Source organism: Myzus persicae, unplaced genomic scaffold, assembly GCF_001856785.1.
Source record: "Myzus persicae strain clone G006 unplaced genomic scaffold, MPER_G0061.0, whole genome shotgun sequence".
Classification (NCBI taxonomy): Eukaryota; Metazoa; Arthropoda; class Insecta; order Hemiptera; family Aphididae; genus Myzus; species Myzus persicae.
This window is the reverse complement of record NW_019100659.1, coordinates 9,028-32,177: the sequence shown is the minus strand read 5'-3', so window position 1 is coordinate 32,177 and position 23,150 is coordinate 9,028. Positions and strand designations below refer to the sequence as shown.

Sequence of the window (23,150 nt, the reverse complement as noted above, 5' to 3'; positions counted from 1 at the left end):
TCCAAGACATCAATATAGTATAGTTATTATACTATAATATTACTACTATGTACTATATAGGTACTATAGTAGATCATATATGATTTAAATAGTTCACCTCACCTTCATCATAACAGATATTTTTTATAATAGAACTTTGCTGTTAATGACTTGAAGCGAAGATTATTTCATATGTTCGCAGTACAACAGCTGGTGACTAATTAGTAGAGTAAATAAAATATTATGCACCATACTTCAACAGATGTATGATATTAGTATGAACCAAAAATAGGACAATAATCAACTCAGTTTTAATTCAATAGTGACATTCAATTGATTATGTCCAAGACATGTATAAATAATTTAATGCCCACTAAACTATTTAAAGAGTGTGCTTAATTCTTTATTATCGTAAATACTTTTTATTTAAAAAAACGTTAGCAGCTATCGGCTTTGGTGAGGTGAATTCTTAATGTTAGTAGAAGGTAGAGCTGCTAGTGCAGTGTACCATCCTCGGTACGGAGATGACATGAGCTTGTCTGACTTTGTGAGACATCGACGAGCATAGATTGGGTGGATGGAAATCTGTGCTTATCCTTTGTTATTGATCAAGGTAGTTACCCTGAATTGTTATACATATTTACAAGATATATTACCTATTGGCAGTTAAGTTCATAATAATTTTGTTCCATATTATAATATATTATATTATTAAATCAAAAATAAAAATTAATTATCAACAATAATCATTTGTTGATTCCATTGACTGGTAGGCACAAAAAATAAAACAATGCAAACTAGAAAATGCTATAAACTGTAATCAATTAAAATACAGAACCACAGTTTTGAAAACGTTGCCGTGGTATTTTATCATATTTTGAAAAAGTTGAGAATGAAAACAAGATTTAGTGTAGGTACTCGTGTTATTTCGTCGTTATATTTTACTTGAAAACTTTAACTATATAATCGAATATTTTAATTATAGCCATGCACAGACTCATGGTTCCAGGAGTGGACATTAAAAATTAGTGCCAACAAGATTTTTGAAATCCAGGTACAGGCAATTTTTTTAATTTTATAACAGTTCTTAGGTAAACTTAGTTTTGTAGAAAATAAATACCTTTAATATTAGATTTTAAAATTAAGAACACCGTAACATACCGTGTTTTGAGAAATTATTCGAATTCTCAGCGAACGGCTCAAACGCAAACGATTCTTTTTTTCTAACCAACGCTTTTGTTATTATTCATATATGAATACATATTATAATTGTATACAAATTTTAGTATATTTCACTGAATCAACCAAGTCATGTATTATAATGGAGAATGCAGTATTTCCAAAACTAGTTTATCAGAAGATAATGTGGTTACTCTGGGTATCGAGTAATTTAATTAATGAGTATTTTGTATATTACAAAAGTTCATTTTCAGCGTTTTATACTCAGCTTGTATTATACAATTTAAGCTTATTTTAATATTTGCCTAGGTAATATAGTTCACAATTTATTTCAATCAACCGCTGCCAGTATTATTGAGCTGTGGAAAGGAAGTATAAAGGGTTGGTTACGGGGATTGGAGATAGGAGAACCTATATTAGTCGAACAGACTATTAATTATTAATCACGTCCGATTCAACATTATTCCGCCCATATCGCAGAGACAAGACTATATAAGCGCGCTCCTAGAAATGTTCAATAAGTTGCGTGTTTTACCTTTAAAACAACTTTAACTTTCAGACATTAATTTACATCCGTTCGGAAAGGTTCATTTGACCCGTAATTGTGTTTCAATCAAAAGTTTCTTTGGTGATTTTTTTTTTGAATCGATTATAAGAGTTCTTTTGACTAAGATAAATTATACAGAAAAAAACAGCGTCTCTCAAAATTGAATCTTTTTCGTTTTGTATTTTTTTAGTTTAAAACGGGATGTGCGTGCAAGGGACGTGTTTTTTTTGTAAGTGACATTTACGGCCCGACATTAGATAGACGATCTTCTCAGGGTTTTTTTTGTATACGCATTACGCACATCACATATAATAATTGCTTTTTATATGTATAATTTATTAGACAGGTGGTTGTTTTTAATCTTATCCCGTAAGGTTTGTAGAGCAAACATCTTACGAGAATAAATAAAATATTTTCAAAAAGAACACTTGTTATTTAAACTAATTCGATACGTATAATTCGCGTGATATTATAATATTACAATTTCGATCCAATAAAGATTATCAATTTTTTATTTCAGTAATATTTGATTAATTTAAAACAGTTTATTTATTTTTGACAATAATTATCTATTTAATACAATATTATTATTAATGAATTATGATTTTTTTACCACACCCTGGAATATTGTATTCATCATTTAGTATTCTATTTTTTCCTCTTACAAATCAACTTTAAAGCCTATAGATAATATTAAATATTTATAAAATAAGTCGCATAATATTGGAAACATTTATTATTTTAGAATGTTTTGAATTAAAATATTATTGCATTGATTGACTTAATTTTATCGACTTTATTGATGATTTATCTAATTACATTTTTATCACCTAGTCATTAGCACTACATTATTATTTTAATAGATAAATTATAAATTAGCATCAGTAAAACTTACTACTACTAGTAAAACATCTTGAGACTCAATACCAAACAAATTGAAATAAATTATAATAACATTAGTAAGTGTCGTACATCCACTAATATATCTTTCCTTGAAGACATCATAATTACTAGGGAACAAATTAGACATAAAATCTTCTTTCATATCAATCTAATAAAATACCCTAAAGGAATACCCTCATTTGTGTCCAATTCAATGATACCTAACAATTAATCACATTATATTACACTGCCTGAAATGTTCACAGTCGAGATTCATCCTAAACGACCTAAACAAAAATAGTATTCTGTGAACACAACACACATCAGATTCAACTCTTCTTCAAGGCAATTGAATACATTACCAAAATCTAAAATTTAAGATCCCATTAAAATAATTTTTAAGTGCCCAATATCGAGGCAAAATTAACCAAAATAATTCTGTGCACATAACGCTCACGAACAAACAAGGAATATGTACACTTAACAAATTTACCAACTCCTATATCTGATGACCCAGTCAGATATTTAGGATTGATTCTTGACAAAAAACTAACATATAATAAATATCTTCAAACCAAATGACAAACCTCAAATAATCGCATGTGTATGCTTAGACCTCTGTTAATTGGAAATAAATGCTCCACCTTAAACACCAAACTATTAATCTACATAGATCTACTCAAACATATCTGAAAGTACGGAATTCAACTATGGGGTGTGACAAAAATATGTACCGACATGTATTCTTCCTCTTACCACTAGTGGTACGCGTATCATAGTTTGAGAACCTCTGCTCTAACCCAACTTTTCATAATGATCTCCATATGAGAACAATGATAGAGGAAACACGCATTTTCTACACACGTTTCTATAAACGACTTCAAGCCCATAAAAGATCTCTTACTCTCTAAGAAATACTAAACGAAGGTTAAAAAGGAAGTGGTGCCATAACCTATTACAAAACATTAATGTCGAACGTAAATATATCTATGTAGTGGAAAAAAAACAAAAGCCCAGAGTCACTAATGGGTGACTGCTTAATCACACCTTTCATGTTATTTACTATTAACATAGAAACTAATTGTGCTAAATTCTATAGATTGTTTATGGATATTAAAAATAAAAATTTTCCTATTATTAAATTTTATTTTTTTTTTTTACTATTTTTAAGTGACTCTAGTTTTAACAATACTTTAAAGTATAACATAATTTAATACTGTAAACATAGGCTAATGACCAAGTTGTTGAAGCATTTATTTCTAAATGAAAAAAAAAATTATACATCACAGCATAGGTACGAAAAACAAAGTCATACTAAAATTTGATTTGATATTTTTGTTTTGTTATTTTTATCATGAATCTTATGTCATGTTTAAATGTGCTGAAAATATAATATACGTTTGTTTATTTCTAACGATAGACAGGTATGTTTAAAATGAATCAATTATTCAACCCTTTTATCTTATATCTGTATTGAATATTATACTATTTTATGCGACTTAATAAAATTTATGAAGTGTAGGTAGCTGCATCAGCCCCTCCATTCCTCGACCACAATATTACGCTGAATATTTTACCTCTATATTATTTTTTGTTCTAATTATTGCGCTCTTGATGTACAAATTTTCTTATTCTTAAAGGTACACATTATATTGTATTGTACTGTATTGTAGCGTGTCCCTCAAATAAATGTACTGAACTTCTAACGGTCATTTGGAAACCAGATAATACTTTCAAATTTACTCTGAGTGGAAAAAGGAATTTTAAATTGCAATTATGTTGCTCGATAAAATGATCTTGATTAGTTTGGTCTTCGCACAGTTTAATCAAATGAAAATAATTAAGAAAAAAATTATCATACAAAACCAGTTTTGCACGCTCATATTTTGTTATCTGTGTATACTGTATAATAACTGAGAAAAATATATGAATGTATATACTTAATGAAACTACGGAAATTACTGTAATTTTATTTGCACCATATATTTAGAAATAGCAAAGATGATAATAAGTGAAGAGTTTTTGTAATTCGTTTGTGTTAGTTGTGTTACTGGAGAAGGATTAACAACGGCAACTCGTATGACAGCTTTGGATGAAATTGAGATTGGCCAATTCGTAAGTAGAAATTAGAATTAAATAGAATTCAGTGATATTCAAACAAGAGTGTAATTAAAAACTACCCTCTCGCACAGTATAAATAGGTAGATTGTATCAACATGGTACCGAATTGTTAATTTAAAATTATCACAGTAACCAATCAATGAGTTTTCACGATAGAACTCTTAACTGAAATGTATATGTTTTGATGTTTTTTTTCATAATAATCTAAAAGACTAATGTTTATGCCACCGACAATATAGGTAGACCAACATGATTAGGTTAATTATTTTTCTTATTATCTATTTGTATTTCAACTGTCATGAATCAAATTAAATCACTTTAAAAACATTCTTGTATAGAAATATTAACCTGAACAAGAAATTTGTTGAGTCAGCTATTTATTTACAACTACTTCAAGCATTACCTGTAGTTGAGGTATTTGATTTAGATCGATATCTGACCTGGCCTCATCCAACAAATCTTCTACAAATCCAAAATATTTTCCATTTTTAATTACTGGCATTATGTACTTAATTCAATGATAAAATTACAGTAACACGGCGTTATGGATGTCTATTTACGTAGGTTATAGATTGTTATTTCAATTGTAAGTAGGTCATATTAATATCACTTATTTTGTTCAATTTATTGCATTTCAAGAGTACAATAAATATTAAATTAAGGTTAGTCTATTGTATTCATACTATTTTTAATGTTTCTATTCATTGACAATATTATTATAATACACACCACCCAGAAAAATGTGTCATAATATCTATGAAAAACGTATACTGATTCAATGAAAATCGGGTGTGGTTTTGAGCCATTTATGTTTGTTCATAAAAACATGAATTTAATAAAATTATAATAAATCCGTGGTATTTATAGCGTTTGATGAATTTAATTCCAAATTTCATAATAATAGATAACTTCATACCCAGTTTAACTCAATTGAAAAATTTAATTAACAAACTTACATACTAAACTCAATGACATTCTATTCACTAAAATAACACCTTTTTCACAGTTTCAAAAATGCTTTGCCTTTGATTTTACTTGTAAATATGTTTAAATGTTATCAATTGCATGTATTCTAACCATGAAAAATGTCATTGTTTTGAAGAAACAATTGTAGATTGCATAGACAATATAAAATCAATAGGCATGCTTTATAAGTATTTAGCCCTTTACTGTATTTCGATAAATTAAAATTAAAATAGTATCGTACTTACAATATCGTAACAACAAATTCTATGGCGTCTCTTAGCGCCCGTATCTGTTATTAGTTTTCGTTTTTTTTTTTTTAACAAGTGTTCAATGAAAATGATTTTTTACCAAAGATAGATCTAACAAGGTACTTAGAGTATTTGTAGAATCACAAAACGACCTTTAATGGTGCTACAATAACAACATTTTATTCGAAATTCTACGAGACACGTTGCAGTGTTTACTATAGATATTAAGTGTCGACGAGACTCAGGAGTAAAAAGAAACCTGTTGGAAACGTCTCTGAAAATAAACACACAACACTCTCGGAATTGGCCGGTCCTCCACGTCGTTGCACTGTTTACTGATACAGGGAATTTTGTTTTTATCATCATTATTTTCTCCCTTGTATCATCCGTTTGTCATGTATGACCATTGCGTCGATGTCTCTTTTATGACGTCAATTGCAACGTCTTGCAAGACGGTTTCGAGAGAATCCTTTTCGAAAACCTAACTTGGTTGTCAACCGCTATCCTCGTTTATACGCAAACGAACGTAGGCGTAATCGACCACTGTGTCACGTATTTTATAAGTGGCGCGATGTGCACGATTTTAATGATTAGCATAATGCGCGCGATGATTGATGGTTAATATTATGGTTTTCGCCTCGATACTATCGGTGCGGGTGTTGGCGAGTGACTGCCATTGTGACGGTGAGGGGGGGGAGTAGTGGGGCCTAATAAACGACGAAATACTAAGTACGCTTCACCGTATGGTTATTATATAAGTTATTCTATATAAAAGGATGTCTTGTGATGTTCAAAACCTTAATATTATCTGTACACGTTTCGAACGGCTGAGATTTGATTTGATTTGAATTTTTTTTTTTGAAACCCTACAACCGTATATTAAAATTGTATACTGCACGTCATTCAGCCACGGCCCCAAACTTCATGTCCAATATAATATAGGTACATGCGACAGGTGACAGGTATGAACGCGCTCAGCGACTAGGTTGTATAACTGTATACAGAGTGATTCACCGAGCACCAAGCATGCTCAACTCCCCCCCCCCTATTTTATCCCACGACAAATGATTTATTCAAAATTCTGAGTTTTGGAATTTTTCAGTTTACTCGAGGACGATATTATATTATTATCAAACATTCTGGTTGTTTGAGAAGTTCTGTGGGGATACCATGTTTTTGCAAATGATAATCATTCTATTCATTTCTTGTCAACTATTAGACAAATATTACTTTTTTGAACATTTAGAATGTGTAAAATGTATCTAAACCGAAATCGTTTATAAGCATCGTTTTTTATATCGTTTTAAAGTCTTACAACATTATGTACGAAGGATGATAAGTCTATTTTAGTAGGTATGGAAAATATGGCCGGGACTTACTCGCATGATGACTTTGATGTCTTGAAAACTATAGTTACTTAAAACATTTTATAATTTGTAAACATTGTCTAATAATAAAACGTATTACATAGATTTAATATTGGCTGTATCTAGATACCTAGGTGCCTGTGTAGATAATGCGTATCCATCCGTGGATACATTAAATACCCGACCAGTTAATAAGCATGCATTGATATTATAGTAAAAAACCGAAAATATTCCTCGAATTTCTATGCAACATCACCAACAGTAGGTCATAGGGTCTATAATTTTCTCTTATCACTCTCAAGCACCTGAGTATCTATAGGCACAGTGTTTAAATATTTCTTCTACATTATGTTTTTATAAGACCGCTTTCAATGATTATAATAATAGGTCCATGATAATGTGCTTGGAAATTTAGATTATATGGGGTCTACTTGGTTTTGAAAATATTAGTGATTAATATTAATCTATCAATATTTATAATTCATATAAATGACCCAAGTATAATAAATAGGTACACACTAGATAGAATGTACATATATTTTGTAATTTTTTAAAACCGTTTTTAACTATTATCCTATTTTTTTTACTATTATACTATTAGTAAATACTAATTATATACTTATATTTTATACCTTTTTGAATTGAACATTTTTTTTTTTTAATTGGGTACATCACAATACTCAAAATCACTATCCACTTTATAATTTACAGTAAAAAAGGGGAGTACACATTTGAAAAACAAAAGTTTGTGTCACCACAGGACACTCCTTAAGTATTACAAAACATTCTATAATTAGAATAAATGTATTATGAAAAAATGAGACTGTTCATGCTTGGTGAATCACTCTATTTATACATTTTAAAAATTCGAAGATAAAAATAAAAATCTACTACAGATAACTCGCGATTATAAAAAAAACATTATGAACAAACCCAAAAATTATGCTCTAAACCTTAGTTGTGTGTCTTAAGTAAACATCACTAATTCTTATTTTTAATTACAGGTTGAATTCAATCCACTGACAGCAATTTTGTATACTATTGATTTTTTTCTACTAATTTTAAACGTAAGTATTTTGTACTTATAATTGATTTATCAATATCAATTATCTTGCTTTTGTAGTATATTATTATGCCTCAATAAATATAAATAAGACAAATTTATACCATTTAATTAATGCAAAAAGATTATAAGTTAACTCATAAAAAATTAGATGTGAATTATTGGAATTAATATAAGTATTGAGTAAACATACTTGAAATTATAAGTTTGTAAGGAGTGGTTTAACTTATTGGCAGTAAAAGATCAATCAAACATTTTTATGAAACATTTTAAGTGTTTTAATATTTTAATTTAATTTTTAAATTTCTCAATCATTCTTGAAAGTTACGAAAATATGTTCAATAATATAATTTACGAGTAAACACCAAACAATAATATTTTTATCATAATTTTTGATTGAAGCATTCAATAAAAAATCATTTTCCAGAAATAATTTTACAGTTTATATCGAGTTCAGATTTAAGTAAATTATTGTAGACCTAACTCTTGTGGCAATGGAGGTGGTCGACACAAGTATTGAGTGTCTAGTACGTAAACATATTATTTAATCGGATGTATTTTTGAATGTGAATTATTGTTATGCGTATCTTCTGCCTTCTTTATATAATTTGCATATTTTCTGAATACTAAGACTTGTGTAAATCCATTTCTATCAGAAAAATCTATCACTGGTCTACATTTAATATCAACACGATTTTATGTTTCATTTTCAGAAAATTTCTTCACTCTAGTGCACACGTATTTTTAATAAGTCCAAAAATGTCTTTATTTCTTATTTTCATTTATTTTCAATGCCATCAAACACTGTACTTTATTCCAATCCGTTATTTCACGTCTTACTTTCTACGTATAAATATTTAAATTAGAAAAGTTGACGCATATAGTTTACCTCCCTCTGTGTAAACAACTGTTATTTAGATTATGTTGAGTGTTGACTTAAATGTAACCAAGCAAATCACGTCGCATTTTATGTACACGTCTTCACGATGTTCAACACGTTTATCCATGTGTTTTTGATATTATTGGTTCTCGTTAACTACACAAAAGCCCGAAATAATTAAAATGTATTATTATGCCATGGCTATATTTGAAAATTGTAGACATATTAGTTTATTTATAATAATCATCATGATCAATGGCGTACTTAGAATGGTCGATGAGATGGGTAACAATACGTATTATTTGCATACAATTTTATGAAATGGTTATAATTTTAAACCCACTCAGACAGTCGGATGCCCTTGAGTAATCTCTGGATAAATCATACCGCTCCGCCCCCCCCCCATCCCCCAACACACACACACACACACCACCATTGATGCAAAATCTTAAATTGTCCACTGTAATAATTAAAAATGTTTAAGTAAATATCAATAGACTGGTAACACCAAGCATTCAATGGACATGATATTTGATATGTATATAATAATAATAAAGCAATAGTTGTCTTTTAAATATTAAAGGTATGCAAATATTTTGCACAAAACTTGGAATTTTTCGGTTTGAAATTGATTTTTTCTTTAAAAAAAAAACTGATATCCTAGTTCTGAAAACTACAGAATAAAATTTCAGATCTTAGAAGTTCAATTTTTTTCAAAGTTAATAAAATTCAAGAAGGTACACAAACTACATATTTAAAATGATAAGATCAAATAATAATTTTATCCGACTGGTTAAAAAAACTTTATATAAGTATACTCAGTTTCTTTAAAAAAATTCAAAACAAGTATTTAAAAAACTGGATTGGCAGGCATTGTGGTGCTAATGCAACATAGTTTGGCACAGCCAAATCTCAATTGTCTTTATCAAAATAGATTTTATTTAAAACAAATAGCATATATTTTTAAAAGTAACCTATGCAGATGACCAACTTTTTAGTCATTAATGTCAATATTGCTTGCTTACTAAACATCCAAGAGATGATAACATAATTTTGTGAATATTTTATATAGTAACAGTTAATACTTATAGTAAAATATATTTTATATTATTTTAATAGTAAAACATATTTTAACTTAAAATTATTTTCCGATTTCCGTTGAAAATAATACAGCGGCTCTTTTAAAAAACACATTTAACAAATATTTATAATAACTGTTTTAATTACTTTTATGAACAATAATGTAAAGTAATTTTTTTTCATTGAATAACAACAAAATAAGAAAATCGTTGTTTAAGAATTTGTTTTTTTTACGGGTGATTTTCCAATGTCTAACATATAACCCTCATAAAAAATTAATTTGACTTTCTGGTAAACTTTTGTTTGTTGTTAAACTAAGGAAAACTTAAGGATAATCTTGTATTACATTTTAAAATCTGAGTTGTAAAAAAAAATTGTTTATGCATTTCCAACTCAAAATAGTATGCAAATTTTCTATCTATCAAAATTTATATTCATACGCTTATATATTATAATTATTGTGATATCAAGATATTTTCTTACCATAAAATATGCTGTTGAAGAAAAACGAAGAATTTTTACTGTTCCAAAAAGTGATTACAGACAAATTATTTGTTAAATCAATACATTCATCGCTCCGCTCAGAATCTAAAACAGTTTACATTAGCCATATTATCAAGGAAGTAAAATATTATAATAATTACATTTATAATTCACACGGATTTAAGTTCAAAAACAACGGTTTCCGTCATAATATAAGCGTTCTCATTTGTCTATAGCGTCTTGTTTTTATTAATACAAAATAAGTGTAAATCTGTTCTATAATTATTATTAACTGAAATAGAAGGCAACTCTTAAAAATCAGACTTAATATCGGATATCTCGAACTCCTAATCTTTCTTGAACTAGGTATGTTCAAAGAAATGGGCAGCTTAGCAGCTTGTCAACAGTTTACTAAAAGGTATAGGATTTATAAGATTTATTACATTTTCGAATTAATTAAACATTTTTAATTGGCGATTAGTTACAACATAAATATTAAAATATAAAAGCCTTCGCGAAATAACTTTTCAAAATTTTGGTTTCTCCCACATTTCAATAATTATAAATTAATTTTACTTTCATTTCAAAATTATACATACTTAAATATACATACATAGGTTAAATGTAACCTACTTTACCATAATATACCTAATATATTTTAACTTATATAATATATTATGTTATGAAAAAGTATTTAAAATTTAAAATATATAATTTTTTTGAATTAAAATGTATAATTGTAGACATACCCAAATTGTGTTATTGAAAATTGTATCGTCTGTTACTCAAAGTATGTTTATTTAATGACAAAGTAAGTTCAATTAAGATTCATGTACAATGTACAAAACAGATTTGATTTACCTGATATCAATAAAAAGTTGCAATATTAACTAAATCCGGTATTTATAGTCATAATACTATATGGGATCTAAATGTTCTATGTATGTAGGTAATAAACAACAGCTAAGATGATTTGATTTTATGTACCCTCGGCGGCGGCTACGTGTCGGTACTGAACCGAATAAAATATTTAATTGAACTGTCGAAACATTTGCAACGGCCACGGGAAACTGTTATTGTTTAGTACTTAAATGTTCTATCTGAAATTATAATTATGCAAGGAGAGACAGAAAGGTCGGATCTTTTTGTGTCCAACCACTATCTATATCATGATATAATAATATTACGTATATTGGTAGGTGTGTGCATAATATACCTATGCACTCAGTCGTAAATAAACGATGAACCTTAAAATATCTACCGTAGTGTAGGACGTAGGTGTCGGTTGAGATTGTATTACTGGTGCATTTGTGCGGAGAAAATTAATAAAACCGTACGAAAATCACCCCACACATTCATTATCCGTTTCACTCGCTTATTTGATTCTATGCACATTTTGTAATCAATATACGTATCTGATAATATCTTCTCCTAAATCAGAGTTTAGGTGATACAGTTGAGATCAAATGACTTTGTCATGGGAAGGATGTGGCTAATTTTTAACATAATATTAATTGATCGTTTAAAATATAATTTATGGTTACCGTTTGACACCAAGATATAAGTTACCTGTTATACATATTAAAAAACTCATGAGTAGGGGTCATATACAACACGTTTTACTAATACTGAGGTGCTATTATGCTATATGCTCGCAATAATAGCGTTGCCTCAGGCAACTTGCCTGCATCATTTTATAGAAGCGCTATCCTGACATCGAAGATCCCACTAAAAGAGTGGGGAAGGGTTTTTTTTTTTTAATAATCATAAATAAAAAAGGAACTTTTGACGTTGAGCTGTTTAAGTAATGGCAAGTGTCCTGTTTCACCCCCTTTCTCCCTAGATCCAGAACTGATTGTTATACACAATACTATAGCCACATTATAAATCTAAGTTAACTGCTGGGAAAACTTTTTTTACGTATGAAAATATTATGATGTGACTGTAAGGAGTAAATATTTAATAGAACGTGACTTATTTTATTTCCTATAATTTACCATCATTTTTGGAACCATATCAATCTTAATATTACTATTCTATATGGCAATTACTAATTAGTAGCGATTATTCATCCCAAATACGTTATCGATGTGTTGCACGGCTCAGAAATCGAGAAAAATGTGTATGCTTTTATAGATGATATTCAATAAATTGTACAGTTGTTAAAATATAAGGCATATTTAGTAAGAATTTCATATTTATCGAGATTCTATGCTGTAAGTAAATTCTATTGTTATTGTTGTGACTTAGAAGTTGGATGGGAGTGTGATGGCTATACAACTCCATGGTAATAATTTCCAGTAAGTTTTTTCATATCACCCTCCATTAAAAGTAGGTGCAGAAAACGCCACCGTTACCGATATAATCCTTAAAATTGTTCGCGGAACCGTACTTCCGACTGAAGCTGTTTTTATAATGTAGTTTTTTTTTGTAGCATTTTTTTTGTATTCACGGAAACTATTTTATACGCGACCAAAGCATAATAATATTATCGATCTAATTATGAATATTTTATTTATATATGTATTTATTGTACGCGAAATTGTTGGGGCATGTGTTTTCCACTCGGGAGAGTTTATTCTGAAAGAAAAAAAATCATTGTGGTAAAATATTATTATGTACACGCGTACCTATATAATACATAAAAAAAATATTATTATAAACCAATAGCTTTCCACCCTCGTAGAATTTAAAAATAATAATAAAACCACAACGAAGGCACACGTTGAGTTTCTCACAACGGTGTCGAGCCAAGACACACACACACACACACACAATTCCGATGATTCCCCGAGCTCGTCTTTGCGTCAACCAACACCACCCACCCACGCCATTCACCAACCCAGCGATAGTTGAAAATTACCACTCGGTACGCAACATCCTTCGTGCATAATATTTAATGGGCTCCGCACACTGAGGTAGTGCTCGAGCGGTATAATATCGGAGTTAACCACGGGTTACCGTATATACCTATATTATAGTACGTACAATGTAATAACGCAGTTACGATACATATTTTCACGTATCCAACATGTATGTATAATGTATATATTACGATAGTGAATAGTAATCCGTCTTCCGATCGTTATTTACGACGACGATGACGGCGCGTAGGTATATAATATACTCGATCGACCGGAACAAATAACTGTAAATAATATCGAAGCACCGAACTGTTAATATAATACGTGTACGTTATAAAGATGATCTGACAAAACCACTAGGATGACATTCCAACCAGTAACAAACTAAGGAACTTCACGTCAAAAAAACAGTTGTAAAATGGACATACCCTAAAAATGTATCTAAAAAAGAACAGATAATAATCAACGGAGCTAGAATAAGCCACTTCAATATTACCAACTCCTACTTAATCACTAAGGAACCTAGACCAATGTGGACTCGTGCAATACCCTCCTTACAATCGAACACATAATAATCAACTGCCCCTAATTCGCATCTGCACGTCATCTCCCCAAAAATGGTACATCACTCGAAGAAGCCCTTAATGAAACCAACATCGCCAATATTTTCAATTTTTTTAAATTAATTGTTTCAGATGATAAAATATAATACTACTGCATATAAGTCAATAACATATGTTTCTTTATCTCTTTGTTAATATTGTATAAATACTTTTAGTTTGTAAATAACACTGGACTAATAATCTTTGTAATTGAAGCCTTTAATCAAATAATTTTAAAAAAAGATGATCTGTTTTAATTTGGGTACTATTCTTAATTTTAAGAAGTTCGTATTTTTACGCAACTATTTAGGCAGGTAGGTAAATACCTATTATAGCTTAAAATATTGTTAGATATTCCTCCCGACATTACCTTGGCCAAAAATTTGTATTCTCGATAAATATGTTTGTAAAAAAAAATATGAACCTCGTTTTGGTGCTTATGTCTTCTACTGGTTTTATCCGATGGCAACAATATAATATTAAAATATAAGATCGTAGGTAATATCGTTTACAATAATATTATAATTTTGTAATACATATTTTTAATAGGTATATAATTTTATTTTATAGCTGTATGCGATACTATGTGTGATATCGCAATATCAAGAACTAATGGCGGGCAGAGGTACTGCACGTTTTGAACAAACCTTGAAGGTAACATTCAAAGCATATTAACTGTAAAAGTTTATAATTACTTTTAAATGTTAGAAACATTAAAATAAAATTTGATAGTGTTTTAAATATAATAGTATATAGATTATAGTTGTACACATATTATATCGTTTATTCGTATGGTTTAAATACGTTTCGAACGAATATTATGGGGAAACTTTTATCCCTTAAAAACTTATCAGCACAAAGTTGAATATTTTTAATCGTTTAATTACATTCCATAATAGTACCTATACCGATGGTGAAATAAGTATAAATCCCACATTGCAATTTTAAAATGTTAAATATAGGTACATTAACTTTTTGTTATGTTATACAAATTGCATAAACTATTTAAGAATTTATTTTGTTGTTTCAGTTGAAATGTATTTATTGCCATGCATAATGCATACCTCTATACATGCCACTTCATTTCTTTTCTAATTTAATGTATTTTATTGCGTCACGATTTATCTTTATTTTAGTGCTTGGACGAGCATATACAAATCGTGGTATCACAATAAAATGTAATTTTTATTGGATTTCACTTAACTTAAAGAAGATAATAATATGTTTTTTGGTTGTATTTCCAATACACATTTACCTAATTCTCTATTCATACCAACTTTTGAATTTTAATAATCAAACGAAACTTTCAGAGATCGTTTGTGATTTAAAGCCATGTATTATTTTGCATCATAATTATATTACGAATTGTATTTTATTCAATACTTTTTCTTCAGTAGGTGTACTTAGCATATTTTAATCCCTTCGGAATAACAAAAAATAATACGTTTTTAAAATATCATTTGAAATTATAATCATACATATTAAGTCCAAGTTTTTGCACACTTAAAAATGTATCAGTTATTGTATGTACATTTTTTTTTTATAAAATTGTAGAGGAATTTTGATTTAACCACTACCTTCTCCCATCTGAGAGACTGTTTACATTTTTGAATCAACCCAAGGAAAATTTTAGAACACATCTCTGTCCAATGACCATACATTCACTTTAAACTTTTTCCCGAACAGAAAGTAATTCTCAATATAAATCGATACCTATCTAGCTTTATTACACCACAAAAACTCCAAAGCAGAGATATATGGATTATTATACCATGAAAATCAAAAGTTAATATTATTACTTCCACAAATGAAATACATTTTGAATAATACGAAAAATTGTATGATAATGGTTTTCTTTACATAACATGCAAAAATTGCAAAACCATAATAAATATCGAGTTATGTTTAATTTAAACGTTCACTGTTATTGTATTTGAATTTCAGTGTATTAATAATCTGTTTCTTTGTGTGTTCGTACAAAGTATACATTTGTAGAAGCAAACATGCCATTATAGGTTTGCGGCAATAGTCTGTTGTTTATTCAGAAAAACGATTAGTATTGAAACAACGTCCCTCTTTAACGCGTCACTGTAAACTTTTACCTACGTAATAATAATTGTGCTTCGAGAAAAGGCACGTTCGTACTGCACGGCAAGTAGGTAATGACTGTCGGCCAGTGTATATAGGTTCCAGTGTAGATAGGTACACAACATTTCGCATACGTACACAAATATCAAACTCATCCACATTGTGATAAGCTCGGCGATTGAATACATTTTACACAAAAATTCGATATTTTTAATTTTATTTCAAAACTTTTACACAACAACTTTACTGTAGTTCACATATTCTTATGAATATTCTATTAGATATTTGTATAAGTGTCATAATTGCAAAACAACAATAAGCAATTGAAAATTGAAATAATATTATGCTTTATTTATTAAATGAACAATGCTATGATCATTCAAAAGTCTAAGTATTATTATAAAGTCATTACATTTTGTCACCGTGGTATACTTTGGTGAGGCTTACTAATTGGTCTATTCAAATTATCTTTTTTAAGAAAATATTCAGATTTTCAAACGTACTTTTTAAAGCTCTAAATAACTGTTTTTGTTTGTTGTTTTAAAACTATTAAAAACAATAATAATTTAGTTTATTGTTTAGAACTTTAAGGACATAAGTACTTTTTTGAGCTTTTTGGGCCATTACATTCTCAGTCATATTAGTCATCCGAGTAGTGGCTCAAATCCCCGAGAACCTGGAGGCACTTGTCTACTCCCATAATATTATTTGCGGCACTGCGTCAGAGTTATAATACAGTTTAGTATAAAATGTATTACTAAATAACTTAGTTGTAATTGTATTATTTATACACCGCGTGACGTTAATTAAAAGTTAATTCGTCGTTAATAGCTTTACTTCATGATTAATAGTGCATTAAGAAAAGAAGACGATTATTTGACACTTGGGTGTATAGAAAAATGAATAAAAACTGCAGTTGTGCACGAGCGATCATACCATTATTACATTTCAAGGAGTTATGATAACTGCCATGTAAACTGTTATTTAAGGGTTTTTCAAATGATTTCAGGTGTGGTTTTTGTAGCCATGACCTATGACATAATCCTAACTTTGTGTTTTTATATGTATATTTTTTTCAACTAGATAATAATAAATTGAATGTGTAATATATAGATATCACCGGTGAGATACACGTGCCAGCCGACGGGCACCAGTTGCCTGAGTTCGAGGCGACCGGCTACACTTCCGGCGTCGCCGACGCAGAGTCCCACAAAGACTACGGTGACCGCGACCACGGGTTCGGTGGTGTTGGCTGCAGGCGGGACGTCCTCTGGCTCACGCAGGGGTTCCAGGAAACACGTTCAGTTCCCGGATTTCGACGCTCCCAACCTTAAGTCCACAGACCTGTTGCATGCCAACTGGAAACAAGGATCATCGCCACCACCAGAACAGAGCACCGTGACGACTGCAGGTTATACACCCTCCGGTGCAACTCCTCTGCTTATTGAGTTATTCTCGACTAAAATTGGGTTTTTTAAATATTATAGTTTCTTTTATTGTAGTATTGTTTCGAATATAAAATCGCAGTGTACAGGCAATATGATAACGGTAATATACCTGTTATCACAGGTGATGATATACATTTTAACAATTTCCACGATGACTTTGAAATATCAGTGCATAATGCATTATTGCAAATCTTTTCGAAATACAAAATTGTATGAGCGCATTACTGCGAAAACTAGTTGTACCTAACGGTGCTGCTGCTGGTATTCATTCAGAGATATTATTTTAAAACTATAAGTAGGGCGTTATGTAAGTTATGTATGCATAAGCGCGAAATGCATTGTTAGTTAGATAAAATGATTGTGCAAGTGCTTAATCATAATAGTAAAATATTATTTTATGTTTTAAATATTATAATATTATATTATGTACCAATACATTATTATATCACACCATGCACAGCATACATGCGCTCACTTACAAATGAAAACAATCACAGAAACAGCCATAGATATTCCTCTCGTTACCATACGTGTTAAGCAATCACCCAAATATCCTCGGAAAAAACAAGTCTCATCCGGAAATCTCTGATAATTCTCCATCACAAGCCATAGGTTAAAAATTAACTTGTGAGTGATCTATACTTTTGCATAAAACTCATTATTTTAATACAATCTAATAGAAGGTTGTACGCGTGGTCGAATTCTTCAAATCAAGTTTTTCAAATGTCTAATTTTTTTTTAAAAATATCACTCACGCCAATAATTATGTAAATCAGTTAAAAAATAAAATATTGAATGCTTAACATTGTAGATAAAAATAAATCTTATTCGTACACGATTATCGTTATTTATAGATACCTCCATTGAAATTGTGGCAACCATTTTTTACTACAAACAATGAAATTATGAAAAATGTTGCTTCACATAATAGCTGGTATTGTAGTATTATATTATTTTGAAATTAAACGCTAAAAGTAAAAAAAAAAACCACTACGATGAAAACAAGAATTTTTGCAAAAAACAGCATTATATTTAAAAAACACGACGTTATTGCTTGGATGATGATGTGTGTATAGTTACTGGATTTAAGATCATTATTCAGCAATGTATTACTATATGTACACTTTAAAAATGCTGGTAGAATTAAGTACTTTCATTGAGCGTTCTATGACTCAGAGGAATAAAAATCAGACAATTAATTAAACTAATTAAATATTCAAGCTGAATTCAGCTGCTATATGTAGATCTCGCATTTTTAGCAGCCGACTTTAGATCTCATACTGAATACATTATACGCTTGTAAATGCTTCAAGTATTCCGTGTACGCATTTTAACCTTAATATACGTAAAAAGGAATTCGGGTATTCTTTTTTTAACTAACAGAAAACTGCCACGCTTATATGCTCGATTCCACGGTAATAATACATTATTATTGTGCAGTTGTGCACACAGAGAGGTAGCTCGCATTTGTTGTGTACCTCGGTGACTGCACACACTTTTTTGTAATCACGATATTTGTTCTCCTTTCATCCGTCGTTATTGCTTTATAGCGTAGTATTATTACGGGTTGACCCATTTGAAGTAAGACCTCGTCGTTATAGTTCATACGTCACCAACGTTTTTCAAAAATTGATACTTTGTGCCATAATCGAAAAAACGATGTGACTGTTGATGATCATAAATTCATCGTTCAATAGACATCATTATAAACACCTACAAGTTCTGACAAATTTAGCCAATTACATCTATAGGTAAAAGTAGGTTTAGATATAGGCGATTCATTAAAGTCCATAACGAACACAACCAGACTCCTGTCTCCTAAGCAATGAGGTGAAGAAAATAGATCTTTAGATTAACGACGATAGAACAAAAATAATAGAATTGATCTTAAGTGAGGCAGGAACAGTTAATGTATGAAAATTTTGAAGACCTAGGTGCAACTCTAAAGCCGCATTTACAACTATACGTCATGTCCGTGTGTCATGTCGTGTCGATCAAATCGCATTGTGATTGGAAGTTAATTTCCTGGTATCATATAATAAACAAGTTGCAACCGAGTATACCAAGAATGCTGTACTCAACTTTTAAACATTATGGTTGCTAGTTCCCATAGTTACCACATTCTCGCACGACAGGATATATCCGACATAGCTGTGAATCCGGTTTAAATATGAAAAATGACAGGATCAAGAAGATAGGCATCCGTATAAATAAGACTGAAAAAACGTTTTTTACTTAAGAAAATTCTTTAGATCCAAATCCTTTTCCAGAAGGACAAAAGTAAGACTATACCTACTAGGGAGATAATATTATGAGCGTAAAACAGATAAGTTAATAGTAGAATAGAAACCACTTGCAAGAGACCTAGTTAAATACCTAGGAAGAAATGGATCGATGTAGTCGAAGGAGACCAAAGAAAGATAGGAATATACGCTGAGAGAAATGGTGCATGACGAGTATATGTGGCACTCGAGCTCTTAGAGATTTGCAAAAGTCACAAGAAGAAGAAGGTAGAAGTAGTTATTTACGCGCATACCAGCATATACTATTATAGACTGCATGTGTGTATATCAGTTTGGTACTGACAGGAATCGACGAATGATGGCTAAACTGACCTGGTATATAGAGTGTTTATCATTATCTTGAAAATATTTCAATTTTGGCTCACTTGGCCGATGAGTGTATATTTTTATCCTAACGATAAATTGATGGCAATCAATTCAAGAGAACCCTGACGCCCCGTTCACAATATTTACCCACATCGCGTTGTAGCGGGATCGCCAACGATTTACCCTGACAAATAAACGAGGGTGATTTATTATTATTTTACACCGAAAATATTGGCGAAGCCCAATTTGGCTAAGACCATCGACTTCAAGAGCGGGTGTATTTATATTGGTGAACTTTTATAGCATCCGTCATGGCTTGTGTGTAATCGATGCGAAAAAATGCTTAGTATTATGTAATACACTTACATGATATCATATCTATTTTTTACTCGTGCGTGATCTTCTACTCACACGTTCACACAAAATGGAGTGATGGTTAAGACTTACGCTTGGTAGGAAAATAAATAGAAATGCATTTCGGTTCTTTCCTGACTTATACCATTATTCTCTATACTATATGTTCTCTAACCGAATTTGATACGTAGTCTTGGGTTTTAAATCCCACAGCACGTGTATTTTTCTATTTTCTAACTTTTGATACGATATTGCTAAGACATGACCCGCAAAGCCGCAGGTTGTGTCTTGCGTGAAATAATATCATTATCACGCCTTTGTACTCGAAATGTGATTGGTTTCTGAATTTTGTTTTGATTTTTTTGTTAAACTCCAGTCATAACTGACTTATATTTATAAGCGTTATGATTATAGCGTTATTATATTATATCGTTTACTTTTATTTCAGAATTATCGAGTCAACAGCTACTGATCTCCGACAACCAGTCAAGCAATTTACAAGCCGAACTGCTGCAGATATCCATGCAAGATTGTCCAAAAAAATTTACAGCCGATATCTAGACGAGTTTCAGAAGCACATTTTTTCATGGTGTCGCACATCCAATATAGCCTTATTATATAATTTAATATACCTACAATAATATAAGTTATGTAATGTTTTCTTTGATATAAAACTTTTATTGTGTGAAAAACATTATTTTAATTGTACTATTATCATACTAATGTTATTTTAATATGTCATTTGTAAAATATTTGTTTGACCAATTTAATGTAATACAAATTATAATAAAAATGAGTATTATTAAAATATTGACAGGGCTATAAAAGTATTATTACAATAGTTCATCCCTGGCCGGTGTCGTACTATCATTACAAACAACACAATATTATAATTAGGATTAGGAAGTTTATAACAGTAAAAACTCAAAAAATAGGTACATGCAAATATGCTAGCATAAATATTAAAATATGACATTTATAAATACGTTAACTTGTTTACAATTATTATACAAATGTGAAAAAAATTGATTTAGAATATTTTAGATTATAAACATTTTTATTTTTTAAATTTGAAAAAAAAATGTTCGTTGTAATTTTACTCAGTTTTTATTTAAATATGCACTTATTCCTCAAAACCTCTAAATAGTATGCAAAATAAAATGTAATGTATCTGATTGTATGCCATATAAAACGAATTGATAACTTGATCTACAATATACACGAATAAAAAAAAATGAAAAAGTCATAAACACCCTAACCCTAGTTAATAATTATTATATGGTGTTTAGTGACACTAAGCAGCAATCTGCGAGAACACAAATTGTGGTAGGTCACATGGTGATTTAAATATTCTCCAATCAAACAAGACAGTATAACATATTTTAAGAACCAGCTTTTATTTATTTTTTATTATATTTACTATTTTATACACATAATGCAACGACGAAAAAACTATAACTTATTACATGATGTCCGAAAGGCGAAAAATGTAGTCTCAGCAGCTATGTACTTAATTTGCATAACCAAAACGCCGTGTGGCCAATAAGATCAGTTATAAAGTTGGTAAAATACTTCTATAATAATATCATTATAATGTAATACAATCAATAATTCACAAGACATAAAAATGTTTCTTTAAGAAAAAAGCTTTAAAAGCTCTTTCTTAGGTTAGTAATTTACATTTCACTTCATAATGATTAATGAAGATTGTTTTTGGAAAAATCAAATCATTTTCAGATTATAAAAACCTTTAAACCTATAACATAGTCTAGCTTAGGTTTATAATGATGATCAATAGATCATAATGACTTACATAAAAATGATCTCCAACCCTAGGGACAAAAATAAGGGTTGATAATCAAAAAACCTCAGGTGGTAGTATTAATTATATTTTAACCATGTAGAGTCGAAGATTTTACATTTTCCCAAAATGTGTAGATACTTCTGAACCCCATAGAATTCACGGAAAATCGTTTTTCAATCGGTTCATCGGGCTGTAATATTAAGTGGTATATAATATGTATAACTGCATAAGATGGGGACATGAGGCGTACTGTATAATTAATAATACAAATCAAAATCACAGTTCTTATTGTTAATACTATAGTATTATACTCGTAACATACAGGTGGTATAAGTTATGTCGTTGCAGTTATAGAGATGGATGATTCCCGGGATCTTTATCTGACAGGAATTCACAAGAACCATAAAAAATTGCGCAAGCAAATTGTTATAGTCTATTCACCATATGGCTAAATATGATGTGTTCCATTTAAGTTTTCATGATTTTTGCTACACCTTATAACGAATGACAATTTGAAATAAAATTTATTAAACATTAAACAACCTTTTGCATAATATTATGATACTTCTAAAAATTATTAATCATC

The 23,150-nt window shown here is 30.0% G+C and overlaps 1 protein-coding gene across 1 annotated transcript; it reads left to right on the top strand.

Moving 5' to 3' along the window:
• The first annotated feature begins 1,014 nt into the window (after positions 1–1,014).
• Positions 1,015–21,463, top strand: LOC111039592. Its single transcript, XM_022323171.1, has 5 exons — positions 1,015–1,033; positions 8,294–8,356; positions 14,832–14,915; positions 17,463–17,760; positions 21,209–21,463. The coding sequence occupies exons 3-5, from the start codon at positions 14,874–14,876 to the stop codon at positions 21,319–21,321; spliced, it is 453 nt and encodes a 150-aa protein (XP_022178863.1). The 5' UTR covers positions 1,015–1,033; positions 8,294–8,356; positions 14,832–14,873; the 3' UTR covers positions 21,322–21,463.
• Positions 21,464–23,150: the final 1,687 nt, after the last annotated feature.